Raw genomic sequence first — 19,925 nt, 5'->3', positions numbered from 1 at the left:
AGACAGACGGACAACAAAGAGATCCTATAACGGTTGCTTTTTTTCTTTTGACGTTCGAAACCCTAAAATTAAGTAAAAATATTATGCTGCTACCAAAAAATGTACTTAAAGGTATTGAAAAAGCGGTATACAGGGTTATTGGTAAGTAGACCTGATCCTTTCAGGAGGTGATAGAGGAAGGCATTTCCAGTCGATTATACCCTATAATGCATTATCCGAAACTTAACCATTTTTAAGATATTTAATATTTAAATATTTTTTGAATTTTTGCCAAAATTTCATGTTTAAAACCGAAAATAAAAAAACTAGCCATATTTCAATACTTTTTTTGTTTGTTTTGAATTAGTAACATCTTAATAAACTTATTAAAATAATCAAATGTGCATTATTTGACTTAAATTAGACACAATACCTCAAAATAGATAAACATTTTTTTTAAATATTCAAAACCTAAAAAGAAATAAGTTAAATTAAAAAAGAATTTCATACAACAATTTTTTGTCCACTTCAGCTTAAAAACATTGTCAACTTATAAGCTTTCAAATGAGATATTTCAATATCAAATCGATTTAGGTATCACCAAGATATGGCCAAAACAATCAGAAAAGGTGGACAAAATTCAACAGAAAAACTAACAAAATTAGCGCAATTTAAAGGTAAAAAGTGTGATGGTTTTCAGTCCTGTTCACTTTAGTATAGAAACCCCTGTTGAGTTTTCTTGACAAGTCCCAATGTTAATGGAAAGTATCGTAGGCGGGGACCAGCAGAGGGTTCACCATTTAGCTGAATGTTACTTAGAAAACGGCCTTGAGTGGCGGTCAAGTTGTTCCCCGCCTGCGATATTTTCCATTAACATTGGGACTTGTTTTCATGTTTTTAGCGTACAGTCGGGTTTTTCGTTTGTTTATAATTGTATTTTTTTATTTGTAACTTTTTAGTTGTTTTTATTTTATGAAATTTTACGTCAGTAGTTCATGATCATTTTTTATTTCAATAATTTTGGTGTTGTTATTTAAATACCTTCAATATGCATATTTTTGTAATGTGAAAATCAAGCCCTTTCATTTGATACCTTACACGGCAAAGTTGAATTATTATTTTTTCGATCATCACGTTATGTCCTCTAGAGGGCGCTATGTACATTTTAATGGAACGTCACATAGCCTATAACCATCGCGCCATCAATACGCTTCTAACTATACCTCATACATCAAAATATAAACTTTTTTGGACATGACTGTGTCTTTTTACCATGGAAAACGAATATTTTTTTTCGCGAATTTGCAAATCTCGTAGAACAAAAGTTGTCCAGAATGACTCCTTGAGTCATCCCCTTTTGGCTTAGTATAGCCCTTTTGCGACACTATGTATTTACTTTGCTTTGTCGTCGGGGTTCAGTTGGCTGGAGGATGCCCAAAACTTATTATCTACACTTTAATACTTGTAGGGTTCCGAGTATAGAGTAAAGTGGCACCCCTATTAATTTCTACTCTTTCCTGGTGCCTACCAGTGTAAGTAAGAATTATACTTACTTACCCTAAAATCACCCAAAATGTACTTGAACATAATTGTCAATAAAGTTTGCGAGTAAAAGTTTATCGACCCACTGTGCAAACTTACATGTGTGCGTGTCACTGCGTGTGCTGTGTGAAGAGCATTGAAAACCCAAAATTGGCGCGGCACGTCACCCTGTACGGGCCCTTAACTAAAACTCAGACTAACCTTAAAAAATGTCCTAAGGCGAGACTTACTCAGGGATACATTAAGGCGCGTTTACAATGTATTGAAGATTATTGGAAGACATTTAATGAGGCTAATCAAAGTCTAACGAAGATCACACCACGGGAACAACGCGGCATATTACCGTACTTCCTTAATGAAGAATATTTCACATATGAAGATCTTTACCTGTGCATCAAGGCGGACCTGTTAGACTTGTTGAACAAATTAGAACAGGCGAAGAGACAACCTGAGCAGCCCTCCATGGATACTTCAGACTTAGCATTATCCTGTGTGAAGTTACCTAGAATACAAATACCGTGTTTCTCGGGCAAATATGATGAATTTCCGACTTTTCAAGATTTGTTTACATCTCTCGTACACAACAGCACTTCTTTATCTAACGTACAGAAGTTGCATTATTTGAAGACTAGTGTATCGGGGGAAGCGGAAGCATTGTTACGTCACATTAACATAACCGAGAGTAACTATCAACAAGCGTGGGATATGCTGAAGGATCGTTACGGAAACAAAAGATTAGTAACAACATCACTTCTTAAACGATTATTTAATCAAAAGAAGATCGTTAATCAGTCTGCGCCCCTTATCAAATCACTGATGGATACGACCACGGAGTGTTTAAATAGCCTTGAGAACCTTAGTGTAAAAACAGACTCCTGGGACCCGATGGTAGTGTTTCTAGTGGTTCAGAAGTTAGACATGCAAACACACAAAGAGTGGGAGGAGCATGCTTATAGCGAAAACACTGATGAGCTTCCAAAATGGAATCAATTACAAAGGTTTCTTCAATCAAAATTCCGAACATTAGAAATGATTGCTCCTACGTCACGAACAACAACAAAAGATAGAGTGACCCCACACAAATCATTCCACGTTATGACAAATCACCAAGAAGAGAGTAACGCTCGCTGCGACAATATAAAACCAAACACGCAAGTTTCATGTACCTTCTGCAACGGAACCCACTACCTGTACAATTGTAAAGAGTTCTCTAAACTGACAGTTGAAGATAGACATCAATTCGTACAGAAAAGTAACTTGTGCTTCAACTGCCTCATTCCAAACCACACTGTGTTCCGGTGCAAACAAAGAACGTCTTGTAGAATTTGTAGAAGAAAACATCACTCACTGCTACATAAAGAAAATAAAACAAATATAGAAAACAACAACACACCAAGTAGAACAGAGACAACTGAAAGTCAAGAAGATACAGATAACAACATTACGTCACACTACTCAAGACAAGAAACAACTAACAGAACAGTTTTGTTAGCTACAGCACTGATAGACGTGGTATCAAGTTCTGGAGAGTCACACGTCTTCCGTGCGCTCATCGATCAAGGTTCAGAGGCTTCCTTTGTGACAGCACGAGCCTCAGAGTTGTTGGGACTTAAGAAAACAAAAATCAATGGCACAGTATCTGGTGTGGGAGAAAGAAAACATGAACTCAAGCACAAAGTCAGTCTATCAGTGTTATCTGAATCCAAACTGCCCATCCCTGTCGATGCCTACGTTCTGAAAACGATATCATCTACGCTTCCAGCAAAGAAAGTTGACATAAACTGGCCTGAACTAAAATCACTGAAGTTGGCTGATCCTACATGCCACGTACCGGGTAAAATTGACATACTACTCGGTGCTGACATATTTTCAAGCATCATAGAAGAAGGATTAGTCAGATTACAAGATGGACTTATAGCACAAAAGACGTGTCTTGGGTGGATATTGTCAGGAAGAACAAACAATACACAAGAAACACAACCCAAAATAACAAGTTTATTAGTAAGAGAAAACAATGATTTATTGAGACAGTTTTGGGAAATAGAAACAGACTTATACAACAAAAAGAAGATCCTGACAAAGGAAGAAGAAGAGTGTGAAACAATATACAAAAATACAACAAAGAGAGATGAAAACGGTAGATACATTGTGCACCTACCATTAAAACAAACAATAGAAGAAACAATACAAACGGTAGGAGACACAAAACAACAAGCAATCAAAAGATTTATACAATTAGAAAGAAAACTTGAGAGAAACAAGAACCTGAAAGAACAATACAAGAAAGTGATAGATGAGTATATTGATATGAATCATATGAAAAAGATTGAAAATGAAGAAGACAACAAACTAATATACTTACCACACCACGCAGTAATCAGAGATGATAAAGATACAACCAAGGTCCGAGTGGTATTTGATGCCTCGGCTAAGGGATCCAATGGACAATCGTTGAATGAAACCATGATGGTTGGACCAGTATTACAACCTGACCTGCGCAGCCTCATTATAAGTTGGAGAAAACACAAGGTTTGCGTAGTGGGTGATATAGTGAAAATGTACAGAATGGTGAAGACTGCAGATGATTTCACAAATTTACAATGCATTGTGTGGAGAGACAACCCAGATGAAGATATAGAAAGCTACAAACTCACTAGAGTCACATTTGGTACAGCTGCAGCCCCATACCTTGCAGTACGTACATTGAACCAACTAGCTGATGATGAAGGTCACGAACATCCAGAATACACAGCTGCGACGAATGCTATAAAGAATTGCTTCTACATGGATGATCTAATGACAGGACATGATGATGTCGAAGAAGCAAAACAATTATGCCAAAACATTAAGGAGATATTGAGAAAGGGAGGATTCATAATGCAGAAGTGGTCAAGTAATGAAGAAGAATTACTCAAATTTCTAAAAGATGGAGATGATACGAAAGACACAATAGAAATAAAGCTTGACAAAGTTATAAGAATTCTTGGTCTGACATGGGATAGAAAGAATGACAACTTCAATGTCACAGTCAACTTACCTGATGCACCCCATCCAATAACGAAGAGATCCATTCTCTCAGATGTTGCTCGTCTATTTGATCCATTCGGGTGGGTTTCACCAGTCGTCATCACAGCCAAGATAATGATACAAAGATTGTGGCTTAGCAATCTCAGTTGGGATGATGAACTGCCTGTTGACTTGTGTGAAGAATGGCTAAAATACAGAGAAGATCTTACTGACCTGCAAATGATCGAAATCCCACGTTGGCTGCAAACAACTCCTCGCTGTAAAGAAGTCCAGATCCACGGGTTCGCTGATGCATCCAGCTCAGCATATGCTGCAGTAACTTACCTCAGAGTGGTTGATGAACATGACGTCGTACATGTCACGATGATAGCATCCCGAACGAAGGTGGCTCCTATAAAACAACTATCAATTCCAAGATTGGAACTATGTGCTGCTGTGATGTTGTCTGAACAGATAGCTGATGTGTCACAATTATTAGAAGTGTCACAAGGCAACATATTTGCATACACCGATTCCATGGTTGTACTAGCGTGGCTCCAAGCTCATCCGAATCGCTGGAAAACATTTGTCGCTAATAGAGTCGCAGAGATTCTAAGAATTATAGACAATGAAAGATGGAGACATATTAGAACAAATGAAAATCCAGCAGACATCGCTAGTCGTGGTATCAGAGCAGCTGACTTACCTGATTACAAAATTTGGTGGAACGGGCCTGAATGGCTAAAGTCAAACGACATAGAATATGTTACAAATACAGTACCTGCTACAGATTTAGAAGAAAAGAGTTCATTTCATACAAGACAAGACAAGACACACGAAGAAGAAAGTCCAATTTGGGAAAGATTTTCCAATATAACTAGAATGAAGAGAGTGCTCGCTTTATGTAAGAGATTTGCGAAGCCAAAGGAAAGCAAAGATGTAATCATAACAGCAGATGAAATGGAAGACATATTGCAAACATGTATAAGATATTATCAGAACGAAGTATATGGAAGAGACATAGAAGACTTAAAGAAGAAGGGAAAGGTTAGAAACAAGAGCTCGTTGATCACACTTTCACCGTTCTTAGATAAGAATGGCATAATGAAAGTTGGAGGACGTTTACAAAACGCTGAGATAGCAGAAACGGCTAAACACCCAATAATCATCCCCAAAGGTGTACACATTACAAATCTGATAATGAGAGAAGCACACATTAAGACACTCCATGGTGGCAACCTATTGATGATGACATACATCCGCAGTAGATACTGGATTATTGGCTTGAAAGCAGCAGTGAGAAACCACGTACGTAGCTGCAAAACCTGCATAATTGACAAGGCTAAAGTAAGAAAACAGCTTATGGGACAGCTGCCTGCAGTAAGAGTACGCCCCCACAGAGCATTTTTGAACAGTGGCGTAGATTATGCTGGTCCGGTACATATAAGAATGTCAAAGGGTCGTGGTCAGAAAACCATGAAGGCATACATATGCTTGTTTGTATGCATGGCAACACGAGCTATACATCTTGAAGCTGTTACGGACTTAACAGCCCAAGGATTCATGAGTGCATACCGCCGTTTCGTGGCGAGGCGAGGACATTGCGCTCATCTATGGAGCGACAACGGGACCAATTTTGTCGGCAGTGCTAAAGAGTTGAAGGTGCTGTTCGAAGAGGGCAAGGCTAACATGAGTACTCAAGTCGCTGAACTACTGGCTAATGATGGCACAACTTGGCATTTCATACCACCGAGAATGCCAAACTACGGAGGACTCTGGGAGGCCGGAGTCCAGTCAGCGAAAAGACATCTTACCAGAGTAAATGGTGATACAAAGTTGACCTATGAAGAGATGGCAACTTTACTGGCACAGATTGAGACATGTCTGAATTCGCGTCCTCTGTGTCAGCTGGACAATACACTAGATACCCTGACACCCCTCACACCTGGACATTTTCTTATTGGAGAGCCCCTGATCACTGTCCCAGATATGAACTATGAAGACAAGAATATCAACCTATTGACCAGATGGCAATTAATTCAAAGAATGACTCAAGATTTCTGGCGTCGATGGCAAAATGAATATTTAAACACATTGCAGCAAAGATACAAATGGCAAGAGAGAGTACCGGCGCCTAAAATCCGAGATATTGTTGTCATAAAACAAGATGATTTACCACCTACAAAATGGCTTCTAGGAATCATAAAAAATGTCCACCCCGGAGCAGACAATCTAGTTCGAGTTGTAACTGTTCAATGCAAGGGACAAACAGAAGTGAAGAGGCCCTTATCTAAATTAATATTGTTACCTAATTCAGAAAACTGTTAGATCATGGTGGGCGGTGGACTATGTAGTTTTTCAATGCTTTCTAATGTAAAGTATTTTTTTGTAATTTGCATGTATTTAATTTGGTTTAGTTGAGAGTGATTAAGTATGTTAGATTCAAATAATGTTACAGTCCATTAATATCGTAGAAATTTGTTGAAAACATTTCGTTTTGGTGGGCGGAATGTCGAACACCTTTTTAACTGTACCAAGTTATAAGCAAATTCAGTAGCAAATAAAGAGTGACACCTATAAGACGTATTTCTATTTCATCAATCCTCGTTAAACAAAACTGAACTTTACGTGCCTAAACAATTTGTGCTGGAGGACCCCTGGCGAGACGGTTTCTGTTTTGGCCAGTGTCTGAGAGATAGAGAGAGTGTTTCTCAAAATTCAATTAAGTAAGGCGGACAACAAACTAGGTTATAACATTACTGGGAGTAACGCGAGCAGGCACCCGCCCCCGCCCCGCCTCCGCCCCCGCTGCGCTCGCTCGAAAAACAATAAACTTTCCGCTGCCTACTACTCGATATTGGAAAACTGGGCGCCCTATTAAATTATTTGTACCACATACATACGCATGGTAACGGCTAATAAAAGTAATATGTATATGATTTTCCGCTTTGTTATTTTTATTTCACATTTTCCAAATTAAAGTAGGTAAGATATTTATCTATTTAGTCTGAATATACTGAATGCAAGCTTTGTTTGCTTCGGCATTGCACAACTTAGTATAGGTACATATGTAGTTTTACTTCTAAGAAAATCTTACAGGGCCTTCGATATTAATTTTCCTTTGTGAGTCACGTCGCCTCGTCTACGCAGGTATTTCATAGAAATATCTCCGAGCCCACGTACACTATCGATTTGCTGTCTCACAGACAAAGTCACCTCACAAAACAGATATTTAACGACTATACAACGCCTCTTCAATGTCACTGTCGTAAAAACGATACGGCTCTTTATTACCCTTTACTTCTTGGTGGAGTACGTAGTTTACCTACCTGTGTGTTTCATGTAACTCACTACATTATTATATGTATAGTATGTTTACTTATGTAGTTTTGTTGACACGACATCTAAAATAACACATTACAATTTTATTCAATCTCAAAAACCGGCTTCAGGAAGCCAAGTTTGAGTATACTAGGTTTTTTTTTCACTGAAGACGTATGTATAGATATTTCACATCATAAAATCATAATGCAAAAAGTGCATAGTAAAAAGTATATAATGCATAGTGTATGGTAAATAAGCAGACGGTTCTACCTTTTTTGGCATAAGATTTTTTTGCGTAATCTCGTATTGCATAGTAACGTTTGGTCAAAGTCTCGTTACGCCGAAAATCGCATGGCATAAATCTCGTTTAGTAAAAAGTTATTTCGCATAACATTGTTTATAATAATAAATAATAATAATAATAAAGTTCTTTATTTACAGGTAAGACCCATTAAAATACAAATACAATAGTAAAATTAAATTAAATTATACATAATATGTTGCCTATAATAACTAATCTATAAAGCTAAGATCAGTTAAAATTTGCCATTCTCAGCACGGTGCACGGCCAACCAGTGTCTAACAAATCCGTTATCAAGGTTGGAACTAATCGTTTCTAGGATCCGGTTGTTAGAGTTCCTAATCCTCTCCCAAAAAGCAGCCGAACGAAACCGAAGGACAGCATAGAAGTCCGGGACCCTGGCGTCCGCGAACATGCCACTCGCGCTGCAGTACCTGGGTAACTTCATTATAATACGGAAGGCGTCATTGTATTGCACTCTTAAGACATTGTAAAAGCGTTTGGTGAAGTTAACCCAGAGTTGACAGGTATAAAAAGTTTGGCAGTACGCTTTAAACAATGTTATTTTGACTTCACGGGAGCAGCGCGCGAATCGCCTGGCGAGCATGTTGCAGCGCACGGCCAGCGCGCGCCGCTCCCGCTCCATGTCCTGCTCGTCGTTCAGCTGCTCGTTCAGGAGGTGACCCAAGTACTTGAAGCTCCTCACTACCCGAACTGGTGAACCCAGCAAGTAAACCGGCGGCACCGTCTCCGGACCCCCACCTGCACGAAATACGAGCATTTCGGTTTTCGCCACATTATACTTTAAGCCGTGTGTTTAGCCTAATAATGGTATGGCCAAATCTTGAATAGCCTAATAATGCTATGGCATAGGTTTATACAAAGTAATAATATTCGTTTGGCTTTAACTTTGACGGAGCGTCTCCCTACATAGCTCAAACTGGTGCCTTGTATTGTTTCCGCTGTTTGGAAACGCTCCGCTCCGCTTCGCTGCGCTCCGCTTTGGTTTTGATGAACATGTGCACCTAACACGCTCCTCCTCGCTTTGCTCGTCGTCGCACCTATTTTTAGGTTTCGATCTCATGGGGTTTGTAATAATTATATTGGTCGTTAACTTTCGATTTTTTGATCATACAATATCGTGATTTTCGATATGTAGGAGAAAAATACCACAATTTGTACATTTACTACATACTTAATATATTATTTTTTAGATAACATTAGGAGAAACAAGATTATACATAGGTATAGACGAACATATTTTTCGTCCCGAACCAACCGAGGACCTCAAAAACTCTCAGATGGGACTCTGAGTCTCATAAGAGAACGGAGAGAAATGAGGTTGCAGTCTTCAGTTGATATGGTCGAATACAGACGTCTAAACAGACAGATCGCCAAAGCAAGACGTTGCGATATGAGACGCTACAATTGCAAGCGCATTCAAGACGCAATAGAGCAAAACAAGGGCTCCAAAGTCTTTGCTAGAGATCGACCTGTTCGGCAGACTCTGTTGACCCAACTGAAGACCGACACTGGCAACACCGTTTCATCAGTGCCCGAAATTCTGGGAGAAATTGAGAGATTCTACGGACAGTTATACACCACAACACAAAACCCTATTACCAGCGGTGCTCACGACAGCCGAGCGCCACTCACCCGACACTATACCGAAGATATTCCGGACGTCAGTCTAGACGAGATTAGTATAGCTCTCAAACAGCTAAAAAACAACAAAGCTCCGGGAGATGATGGAATAACGACAGAACTTCTGAAAGCCGGCGGTAGACCGATTTTAATAGCACTTCGGAGGCTGTTTAATTCCGTCATACTCGAAGGCACAAGCCCGGAGGCATGGAGCAGAAGTGTAGTGACTTTGTTCTTCAAGAAAGGCAACAAAGCCCTATTGAAGAATTATAGACCCATTGCACTTCTGAGCCATGTGTACAAGCTGTTTTCGAGAGTTATTACGAATCGTCTCGAGCAAAGACTCGACGACTTCCAGCCACCCGAACAAGCCGGGTTCCGAAAAGGCTATAGTACCATAGATCATATACACACGCTTCGGCAGGTTATACAGAAGACCGAGGAGTATAATCTACCTTTATGTCTAGCGTTTGTGGACTATGAGAAAGCCTTTGATTCTATTGAGCTCTGGGCGATGCTTCAATCCCTTCAGCGGTGCCATATAGACTATCGCTATATCGAGGTGTTGAGATGTATGTACAATGCTGCCACAATGTCAGTTCGATTACACGAACATAGCACAAAACCGATCCAGTTGCAAAGGGGCGTGAGACAGGGAGATGTTATTTCTCCGAAACTGTTCACCTGTGCACTGGAAGATGTTTTTAAGCTTGTAGAGTGGAAAAGACTGGGCATGAACGTCAATGGCGAATATATCTCTCATCTACGATTTGCTGATGACATAGTTATTATGGCGGAAACGCTGGAGGAGTTAGGCGAAATGCTCACAGACCTCAATGATGCCTCTAAACAAGTTGGGCTGAAAATGAACATGGACAAGACAAAGGTCATGTTGAACGAACATGTTTCATCATCGCCCGTAACTGTAGGAGGTGTCACCATCGAAGTTGTCGATCAGTATCCCTACCTAGGACAAGTGATCCGATTAGGTAAATCCAACTTCGATAAAGAGGTAGCTCGTAGAATCCAACTCGGATGGGCAGCGTTCGGGAAATTACGACACATCTTCACTGAAAACATACCTCAGTGTCTGAAAACAAAAGTTTTCAATCAGTGCGTGTTGCCAGTGATGAATTACGGAGCCGAGACGTGGTGCTTCACCAAAGGGCTTATCCACAAGCTCAGAGTTGCTCAGCGTGCTATGGAAAGGGCTATGTTAGGCGTGTCCCTGCGAGATAGGATTCGTAATGAAGAAATCCGCAGGAGAACTAAAGTTACCGACATAGCCAAAAGGATTAGCACGCTGAAGTGGCAATGGGCTGGCCACGTAGCCCGCAGAGCCGACGACCGCTGGAGTAGAAAGGTTCTGGAGTGGAGACCCCGTGTCGGCAAACGGCGTGTCGGTCGCCCCCCAACCCGTTGGTCTGATGATCTGCGAAAGGTAGCGGGAAGCCGCTGGATGCAGATGGCGGGTGACCGTTTGGGGTGGCGATCGTTAGGAGAGGCCTATGTCCAACAGTGTACTACAGAAGGCTGAGAGAGAGACGAACATAAATTTGGGCAAACGAAACTTAGGTTTTTAAAGATTGTGCCTAAAGAGTTTTAGACGAAACGAGCCTTATGCCACAGAAGTCTTGGCAAAGTGATGGTTCGGCCAAAAAAATTTAGACCATACGAGTTATGCGAAATGAGTTTTGGTCAATAAAGATTATGCCAGATGAGCGGAACCCTAAGCAGACACATCTGCAGGCCGTTCACCTAAACCGCATAATGTCGTCGGACAAAGCCCTTTCAGTCCATATTTCATATCGATTGGCTGGGGTTTTCCTTTCCTGAAGCATGCCTGTAATACTAACCGGACATTATTTATGAGACCTCGAGCGATTGTGACTAGTTAGTGGTGTCGACTATAAAATCTATGTACCCTTAGGCTGCATTTAGTGCTTGTAACATGATATAATTGATTTATCCTTTTCACTAAAGCTAGACTAGTGTTTGTCATCATGGTGAAAGGATTGATCCACCAGCTTACAGTCAGTTGTTGACACATAGGACGATGACGTTATACGTGAATGTTATAATTCTAAATTTATAGTAAGCTAAAAGGAGGTGACTTAAAATTAGGAGGTTATTAAGTTACTTAGGAATTTCAGTATAGAAAAGACGTTGAAAAATAGTCTTTTTGATACGTTGCCCAAGGAGGATTTTTTCATTCACCCCCGAGCACATTATTTAATTATCACAATAGCATTAGTTACCGTAGCTTGAAGTGCAGGTCGCCCAGCTTGCCGTCGTTCGGGGCGGGCTCGTCGGCCATCTTGTTGCTCTTCTCCGTGAGGTGCGCGTCCCCGAGCTCCTTGCTGAGCGGCGGCAGAGACTCCGACGTGGGGCTGTTGGCTGCTGAGGTCTGTGGAGGAACGGGTGGTGTAAAACATACAGATAGCACGTAGTGAATGCAGGATGACAACATACAGATAGTTGTAAATACGGCGGGAAATGGGCCTCTTGCAAGACTGCATGGTTATAGATTATCTATCCCAAAGGAAAGGAGTTACGCAACACAAAAAATCTACATCCAAGAGTAGTCTTTCAGGTCTAGCCCCTAAATATCTCTCTTTAAATTAAGATTACTTATACTTCAGTTGAAATAACGAAATGAAGAAACATTTTGTCCAATCGTGGAATAAAGAATGCTATAAAAGCAAGTAAGAACAGAAAACAGCAGTTTATAAGTTTTGCCGCAGAAAAGGAAACGACAACACAATTAGTGTGAACTTCTCCATTAGCAGTTAAACCCGGCGGTATTTGTATCGCTTTCACTTCTATTTTCCGTAACATTCTTTTAATAAATACCTAACTAGATGATTAATTATGGGGTGGGAGAGTGTGAAAAGTTATGTATGCAATATATGTGTAGGTATCTGAAAGTAATCTACATAAATCAAAATATGTCCTTGCTGTGTGACTTGATGTCCCGTCTCCAACCCAGACGGATTTCTTCAAGCTGAAAACATAAGCGGCTTTGGCGTGACGCAATCGTGCCGTTGATAAGTACTAAGGCCGGGGTCTCCTATTTACTCCGTAGGTCGCGTCAAGTGTCACCGCCGTAGGCCGCGTCACAATGTTCATTATGTCTGTTCTGGCCTTAGGCCTTGGTCTCCTATTTACGCCGTAGATCGCGTCCAGCGTCACGCCGTAGGCCGCGTCATGATGCTCACTATAGAAATGTACTGATGCGGTCTCTCTCACACGCCGACGTTGGCGCGTAGATGTAGTGTACATCGTGACGCGGCCTACGGCGGTGACACTTGACGCGACCTACGGAGTAAATAGGAGACCCGGGCCTTATATAATATGTCTAGTAAAGTTGGTCTCATTCATATTCTCACGGCTTCACGTGACAAATTATTTAACTACATGACTGTACCTCGAAAGAGTGTTATTCGGACTGAGAATGATTAACAATACCGCCTAGATTATATAAATAGACATAGTAATACTTATCACAGATTAATAATTGCACTGATGCGTAATTAGGATACTAGGCGTGAGACATTGTCAACACTTACAACACTAGGCGTGACGGGAAGGTTAGGGTCAGCTTTCGGCTGCGGCGCGCTGGGCGCGGTGGGCGAGGGCGACTTGCGCAGGTAGTGCGTGATAAACCATTCTAGGAATGAGGAGCTGCGTATAGAGCAGCATTATTATGGGCGTAACAGGATGGTTGGGGTCAGAGGGCACTGTGGCACAGAGGGCGCGGCGGGTGAGGGCGACAGGTACCACGTGATTACAGAGTCCAGGCGTGAGGGGTTGTACTTACAACACTGGGCGTGACGGGGTGGTTTGGGTCGGAGGGTGGCTGCGGCGCGAAGGGCGCGGTGGGCGAGGGCGACTTGCGCAGGTAGTGCATGGGATTATAGACTACTACTACTATAGGATTGTAGTTATACTTACAACACTGGGCGTGACGGGGTGGTTGGGGTCAGCGGGCGGCTGCGGCGCGGAGGGCGCGGTGGGCGAGGGCGACTTGCGTAGGTACCGCGTGATTATAGACTTCAGGGGTGAGAGGTTGTACTTACAACACTGGGCGTGACGGGGTGGTTCGGGTCGGCGGGCGGCTGCGGTGCGGAGGGCGCGGTGGGCGAGGGCGACTTGCACAGGTTCTGCGTGATTACAGAGTCCAGGCGTGAGGGTTGTACTTACAACACTGGGCGTGACAGGATGGTTCGGGTCGGCGGGCGGCTGCGGCGCGGAGGGCGCGGTGGGCGAGGGCGACTTGCGCAGGTAGTGCGTGGTGGAGCCGGGCGAGCGCACGGCGGTGGCGCGCCGCGGCGGCTGGAACACCAGCGCCTTGTCCGGACCGCGCTTGCTGCCTTTTAGGGAAGGGAGTTTATGAGGTTATATTTTACTGTCATAATAAGTGGCGTGTTTTGAAACTATACAAGGCCAGCGTATATTTTCAAATTGAAATGGTGCCATGATTTACTTGAAAGTATACAAGGCCAACACACACACACATACACACACACACACACACACACACACACACACACACACACACACACACACACACACACACACACAGACACACACACATACATACACACTCTCACACTTAACACAAATTCTTGTTTTTTGCTTATAAATATAACTTTTCCTCTTTATTCTATCTAAAAGTGTTATATCTAATTGCCATTTAATGTACCTACCTACTAAATACCTAGTTTTTAAAGTAATTATTTTTGCATGTAAACCTGCCTAATATTTACGATAACATATGCCTATGGTACGAAAATCTTTTTGTTACGGAAGAGCGTGGCCCCCTAACACAGGTGTTTTTACACTTAATACAGGGTCGCAACCATAAAATGTTTTTTGTACCGTTTTTGTTAAAGAAATAAAATATTTTTCATTTTCATTTTCATTTTCATTTAATCGCGTATATTTTCAAGTAAGTTGGGCCAAAATTATGGCTTGAAAATATACTGCAGCAGTTACCACTGCGTACTAATCGTGTATATTTTCAAGTGCCAAAGGGCAATGCGAGCACTTGAAACTATACGTGATTAGTTACCAGGTAGCTGTTTTGAATTGTTGCTTTCTCTTTCTTTCATGCGAAATAGTAATAAGTCTATTGCTTTCTAAACATTACATCATAATTCCGCACTTATTGGCATTGTTTTCGTAACATGTTTTTTGTTTACACCGTACAGTTAAAAAGTAAATTGATATTAAACTGTAGAACTGTTGTTAATAGTAGAAATTATCTCAGAAGAAGGTGTTCATTCATAAAAGACAACTACGGTGAATTTAAAACTTGTTGAAAAATATGTCTGTAATAGGTCTATAGGGTAGTACCTACTACACTCACGAGCAATGAATAAGTCCAAGTAGCAAAAAGTCAACACCAAATGACCCCAATTATTAAAACATTTAATTTAGAATTTGATCAAAATTTACATTTTTTGTTGCTTATAATTAGTGATGGGCCGAATGTGGTTTGAACCGAAGTTCGGCTTCGGCTGAACATTCGGTTAAAATTAAAAGTTCGGCCGAAGTTCGGCCGAACATTCGGTTAAATTTGTTGACTTTGTAATTCTATTATACAGGGTGGTATTTCGTGAGTAAAGCTCTCGAAGGCAAGGAAATGTACCCGATAATAACAGCTTCATAATTTGTCAATGAAATCCCGAAAAAACAAATATTGTTGTTCTAAATATTAAGTTTGTTAATCTTACTATGAAACAGTTGTTTTTTTCGCGATTTCAGAGCCATTCAAAAAGTGTTCAATGATAAATATCAGTGATAAAACTTATATAAATATTCTTTCATACATTATCTATGAACGTATTCACACTTGTTAGTGCCAGTGTTGCTTCAGTGCTGTCAGCGTCAGTTCCGACGCCGGCAATCACGGAAGGATTGTTTGCCACTGATATTTTTGCCGGAGTGCAGTGACGCCGACAAAATGGAGGATAAGGGTTTGATGGAATTGGTTCGTAAAAATGTGGTTTTGTATGATTTGTCTCATGCAAAGTATACATTGATTAAAAATATGAATACAGTAAATTGATTGAAATTTAATTAAAAAAAAAAATGCTTGACAAAGGAAACAAAAATATGTATTTTTTTATGAAACACTGACACTGAACTGCGCCAGACCTGTGCGGGCACTGAAGTAAAACTGATAAGTGTGAATCGGCATTTACAGGTAGACTCGGTACCCAACATCAAAAACAACGCTTACGAAATTCCACACCGTATTTCATACAAAATTGTAGAAATAGGTGTGCCGAATGTTCGGCATTTGAACCGAATTTCGGCCGAATACCGAAGTTCGGTTAAACCTGCCGAAGTTCGGTTAAACCGAATGTCTACCGAATTTCGGCCCATCCCTAGTTATAATAATATTTTTATGCGCTGTTAAATGCACTTTAATATTGTCGACGGCGTTATTAAGCTAGTCTTTTTCGTTCAGGAGTGTAGTAGGTAATACTCTATTAAGAGTATTCATATAAATAATAAGATATTAGTATTCTTACTTGCAAGTATATAGGTATGACAGGCAGAACAAGTCAATTGTAGTCATTTACATTTACCGAAATTGTTAAGTAAACTAGAATCAGCATGCAGATATAAATTATATGCGACAAGTACGCCAATCAAGCAATGTGCGTAATAGCAATGTATATTTTCAAGAACGATTCAGTAAATCCCAACTTGAAAGTATACGCGATTAGTACGCACAAATCGTGTATATTTTCAAGTAAAATATTATTTTTTTTCACTTGAAACTATACAGTGCTAGTACTCTATGGGTGCGTTCTGGCCTTGTATAGTTTCAAAACACGCTAATAAGTGCACTGAGCTTTCTTATGTCTTTCTTTTTTAAAGGCATTGTTTGTGTTTATATATAAGTAACTTAAAATATACCTAGTAAGTGTGAGTAATTATGGACAAAAGTTGGATTCATGAAAGACAATTCCTCAATTGGTTCCCCGTTATCGGAGAACCCTAATATTACTAATTGACTTCACAAAAATTACAATAAGCCTAAAAGACTTACAAATTATTCTACTTTGTAATATTGACTTTCAATTGAAAAGGCCAAACGAATTTTTACCTGAGGTCGGGTCATGATATTAAAAGCTTTTTATAAAAACAATCTACTTCATAGAAAATTTAATGAGCAGCCTTTGCGATGTTCCAATATTTCTCTTCAATTCGTCATTAAGTACCTTCCTGATACCTGAATTAAAGCTGCCATCTTTGTTGTTGTCTTATGGTGGCTTCTATAACGATATTACGTTATAGAAGCCACCATAAGACAACAACAAAGATGGCAGGCAGATAATAAGTAGGTACTTTAGGTACTTAGTTAATTATTATTCATGACGTTGTTCACTTTGTAACGTAATTTAAACATACATACCTACGAAACTGGGAAGTCCTCACTGAACAAGCCAAAACAAGGTACGAAAATAATTCTGAAGCCGAGGTATGTAATTATGAGGTATTTTCCCCATTTGCACCGAGAATAATTCGCATTTGCGGTGTTGCTGGAATCCGTGAATCTATTTCAGAGCGGAAATTGGTTCCGGGTGTGGTCTGTGACGGACCGGATGGCGGCCGTGTGGTGGTGGGATGTTGTGATCATATGAATTCATATCTTATCTGACCTATTATTGTCCAATAGTAGGCAAATTGCAATTATTGGAATACAAAATGAGTGAAAAAAATTCACTGAATTCAAGAGGAAGGCTAACTGTCACCAAATCTTATATCACTTTTAAACACTTTACGTCTCCGTAGCTAATATAGTAATTAAATCTATACATGTCTGTCTCTTTCTGTTCGTATAAGTACTGTCAAAGCAAGGCAGCAATACATTAAGCTTAAGTTCCTTTCCGACATTAGCTTATAGTTCCTTTCTGCAACTCGGCATTACGAGTAGTCAATCTTCTATCTAAAATGTATATATCGCCAACTAAAATGCTGAAAGTAAGTATCCTATCCTGCTAATATTTATAAAGGCGAAAGTTTGTGAGTATGTGTGTTTTGTGACTGTTGTGAGTGTGTGTGTGTATGTTTGTTACGTCAAAACGGCTGAATCGATTTTAACGAAATTTGGTATTGAGTTAGCTCACACCCTGGATTAACACATAGGCTACTTTTTATCCCAGAATTCCCACGGGATTTTTTTAAGGCCAAGCGAAGCTCACGGGTACCGCTGGAAGTGTGTAATACTAACCGAGTTTGTTAGCGAGGTTGGCCCGGCGGCGCGCGACCCAGCAGCCCAGCGCCGCCAGCGCAGCCGCCAGCAGCGCCGCGCCGCCGCACACCGCCACCCACCACGCCGCGCCGTGCCACCCGCCCGCTGGAATAACAACAAGACTTTTAGCAATGCTAAAATAAAAACCGGCCAAGTGCGAGTCGGGCTCGCGCACAAAGGGTTCCGTAGCAGCAAATATAATATTACAGTTAAATCAACCTATCTCAAAAACTATAAGAGATACTTTGATCAAACCAAAAATCGTTGAAAGAGTTAATTAGCATGCATCACCTCTATTTTTTTTAGAATTTTATACCCCGTAGTTATAAAAATAGAGGGGGGGGGACATACTTTTTACGACTTTGAGAGCTGATATCTCAAAAACCGTTCACTTTAAGAAAAATGTTTTTTAGAAAACTTTATATCATTTTAAAAGACCTTTCCATTGATACCCCACACGGGTATGTACATCGAAAAAAAAAATTTCATCCCTCAGTTACATGTATGGGGGGCCCCACCCCCAATTCTTTTTTTTACTATTTAGTGTCATATTTTTGTAGCGGTTCATACAACACATATTCCCATCAAATTTCATCACTGTAGTACGGTGGCCTGCGCCTAAAAGTATACAGGCGGAGTTTCAAAATAGCGATCCCTGATGATGAAGGGACCAGCTACATCTGTTATAAATCCGGGGACGTGTTGTGTGTGATGTGTGTCGCAGTGGTGTTTATGTGGATGTGCTTGAGCAGCATGTGAGCTTGAGATCGCTATTTTAAAAACTCCTCCTGTATACTTTTAGGCGCAGGCCACCGTACTTATAGTTTCCGAGTAAATCGGCTGTGACAGACGGACAGACGGACAGACGGACAGACGGACATGACGAAACTATAAGGGTTCCGTTTTTGCCATTTTGGCTACGGAACCCTAAAAATGAGATGATAATCTTAAGGCAGGGTCAGTGACTGGCACCAAAATCGAAACAAGTGAGCGCTGACCAGACCGACTTCAAGATATTCTTATGCGAATTTAAAAGTCAGCGCTGACTTGCCGCCACTTCACTGACTTGAAATTTTACATGGGGTTTTTTTTCGGGTCAGCTCTACCTATTATAATAATGTTGAATTGAGGTTCACATACTTTGCTTCATCTTGCTTGCATGCTTATATTCGTTCTTTCGATAAAAAAGCCTTCATCTCCTATTCTTCACGTTTAGAATAGATAAATAATGTACGCCCGCTGCACCGCATTGCGTTGAGCGGAGACGAGGAAACCGACCCGCTGCAAACTCAGACAACGCGACACACGTCGGGGAATAAATATATAGTTTATAGAAAAAGCTCGTAGGTTTAGATATATAGATATATCTCGACCCAGTTATTCAAGTGAACAAAATATATTCTGCGCTGTGAGTTCATATTTCTGTATTTATAAATCCGGATGAGCGAGGCGGATTGCGGATTAGGTTTACTAACAATGTATGTTGAAGATGGTGGATGGATTCTGTTAAAAACTCTGCCGAACTAAAGCTGGAGCTTTGTTTTGCATGAATATAATTATATTACTTAAGTAAATGTATAAATTATAATTACTTACCTACTGTGTAAACAATAATCATCGTTTGTTTTAATTGCCTACAGCTGAAAATACAAAACTTGTTCTAAGGTAGACAGTTGGTAAATAAAGTTATAAAACCAGTCTGAATTATATTTGTAAGTATTATTTATATTGCTAGGTCTGTCTGTTGTAGCCTAAAAAGCTTTTATGAACTCGGTCGTCTGAAACAGAGTGAAACGGAGGCACAGCTGTTATTTTCACAAGCAGGCACATTTCACTGAACAATACTAAAAAAACAAA

At 40.5% G+C, this 19,925-nt stretch overlaps 1 protein-coding gene across 1 annotated transcript in view; it reads right to left on the bottom strand.

The window, feature by feature from the left end:
• LOC105382791 (synaptotagmin-4) overlaps positions 1-19,925 on the bottom strand; it is a 39,219-nt gene that overhangs the window by 8,901 nt on the left and 10,393 nt on the right. Inside the window, exons 2-4 of the mRNA XM_048628546.1 lie at positions 18,048-18,173; positions 14,000-14,169; positions 12,055-12,203 (exon numbers count right to left, since the gene is read on the bottom strand). Coding sequence (XP_048484503.1) covers positions 12,055-12,203; positions 14,000-14,169; positions 18,048-18,173 — 445 coding nt within the window. The remainder of the gene's footprint in view (positions 1-12,054; positions 12,204-13,999; positions 14,170-18,047; positions 18,174-19,925) is intronic.

Source organism: Plutella xylostella, chromosome 21 (genome assembly GCF_932276165.1).
Source record: "Plutella xylostella chromosome 21, ilPluXylo3.1, whole genome shotgun sequence".
Classification (NCBI taxonomy): Eukaryota; Metazoa; Arthropoda; class Insecta; order Lepidoptera; family Plutellidae; genus Plutella; species Plutella xylostella.
This window is presented reverse-complemented; position numbering and strand designations above follow the sequence as displayed.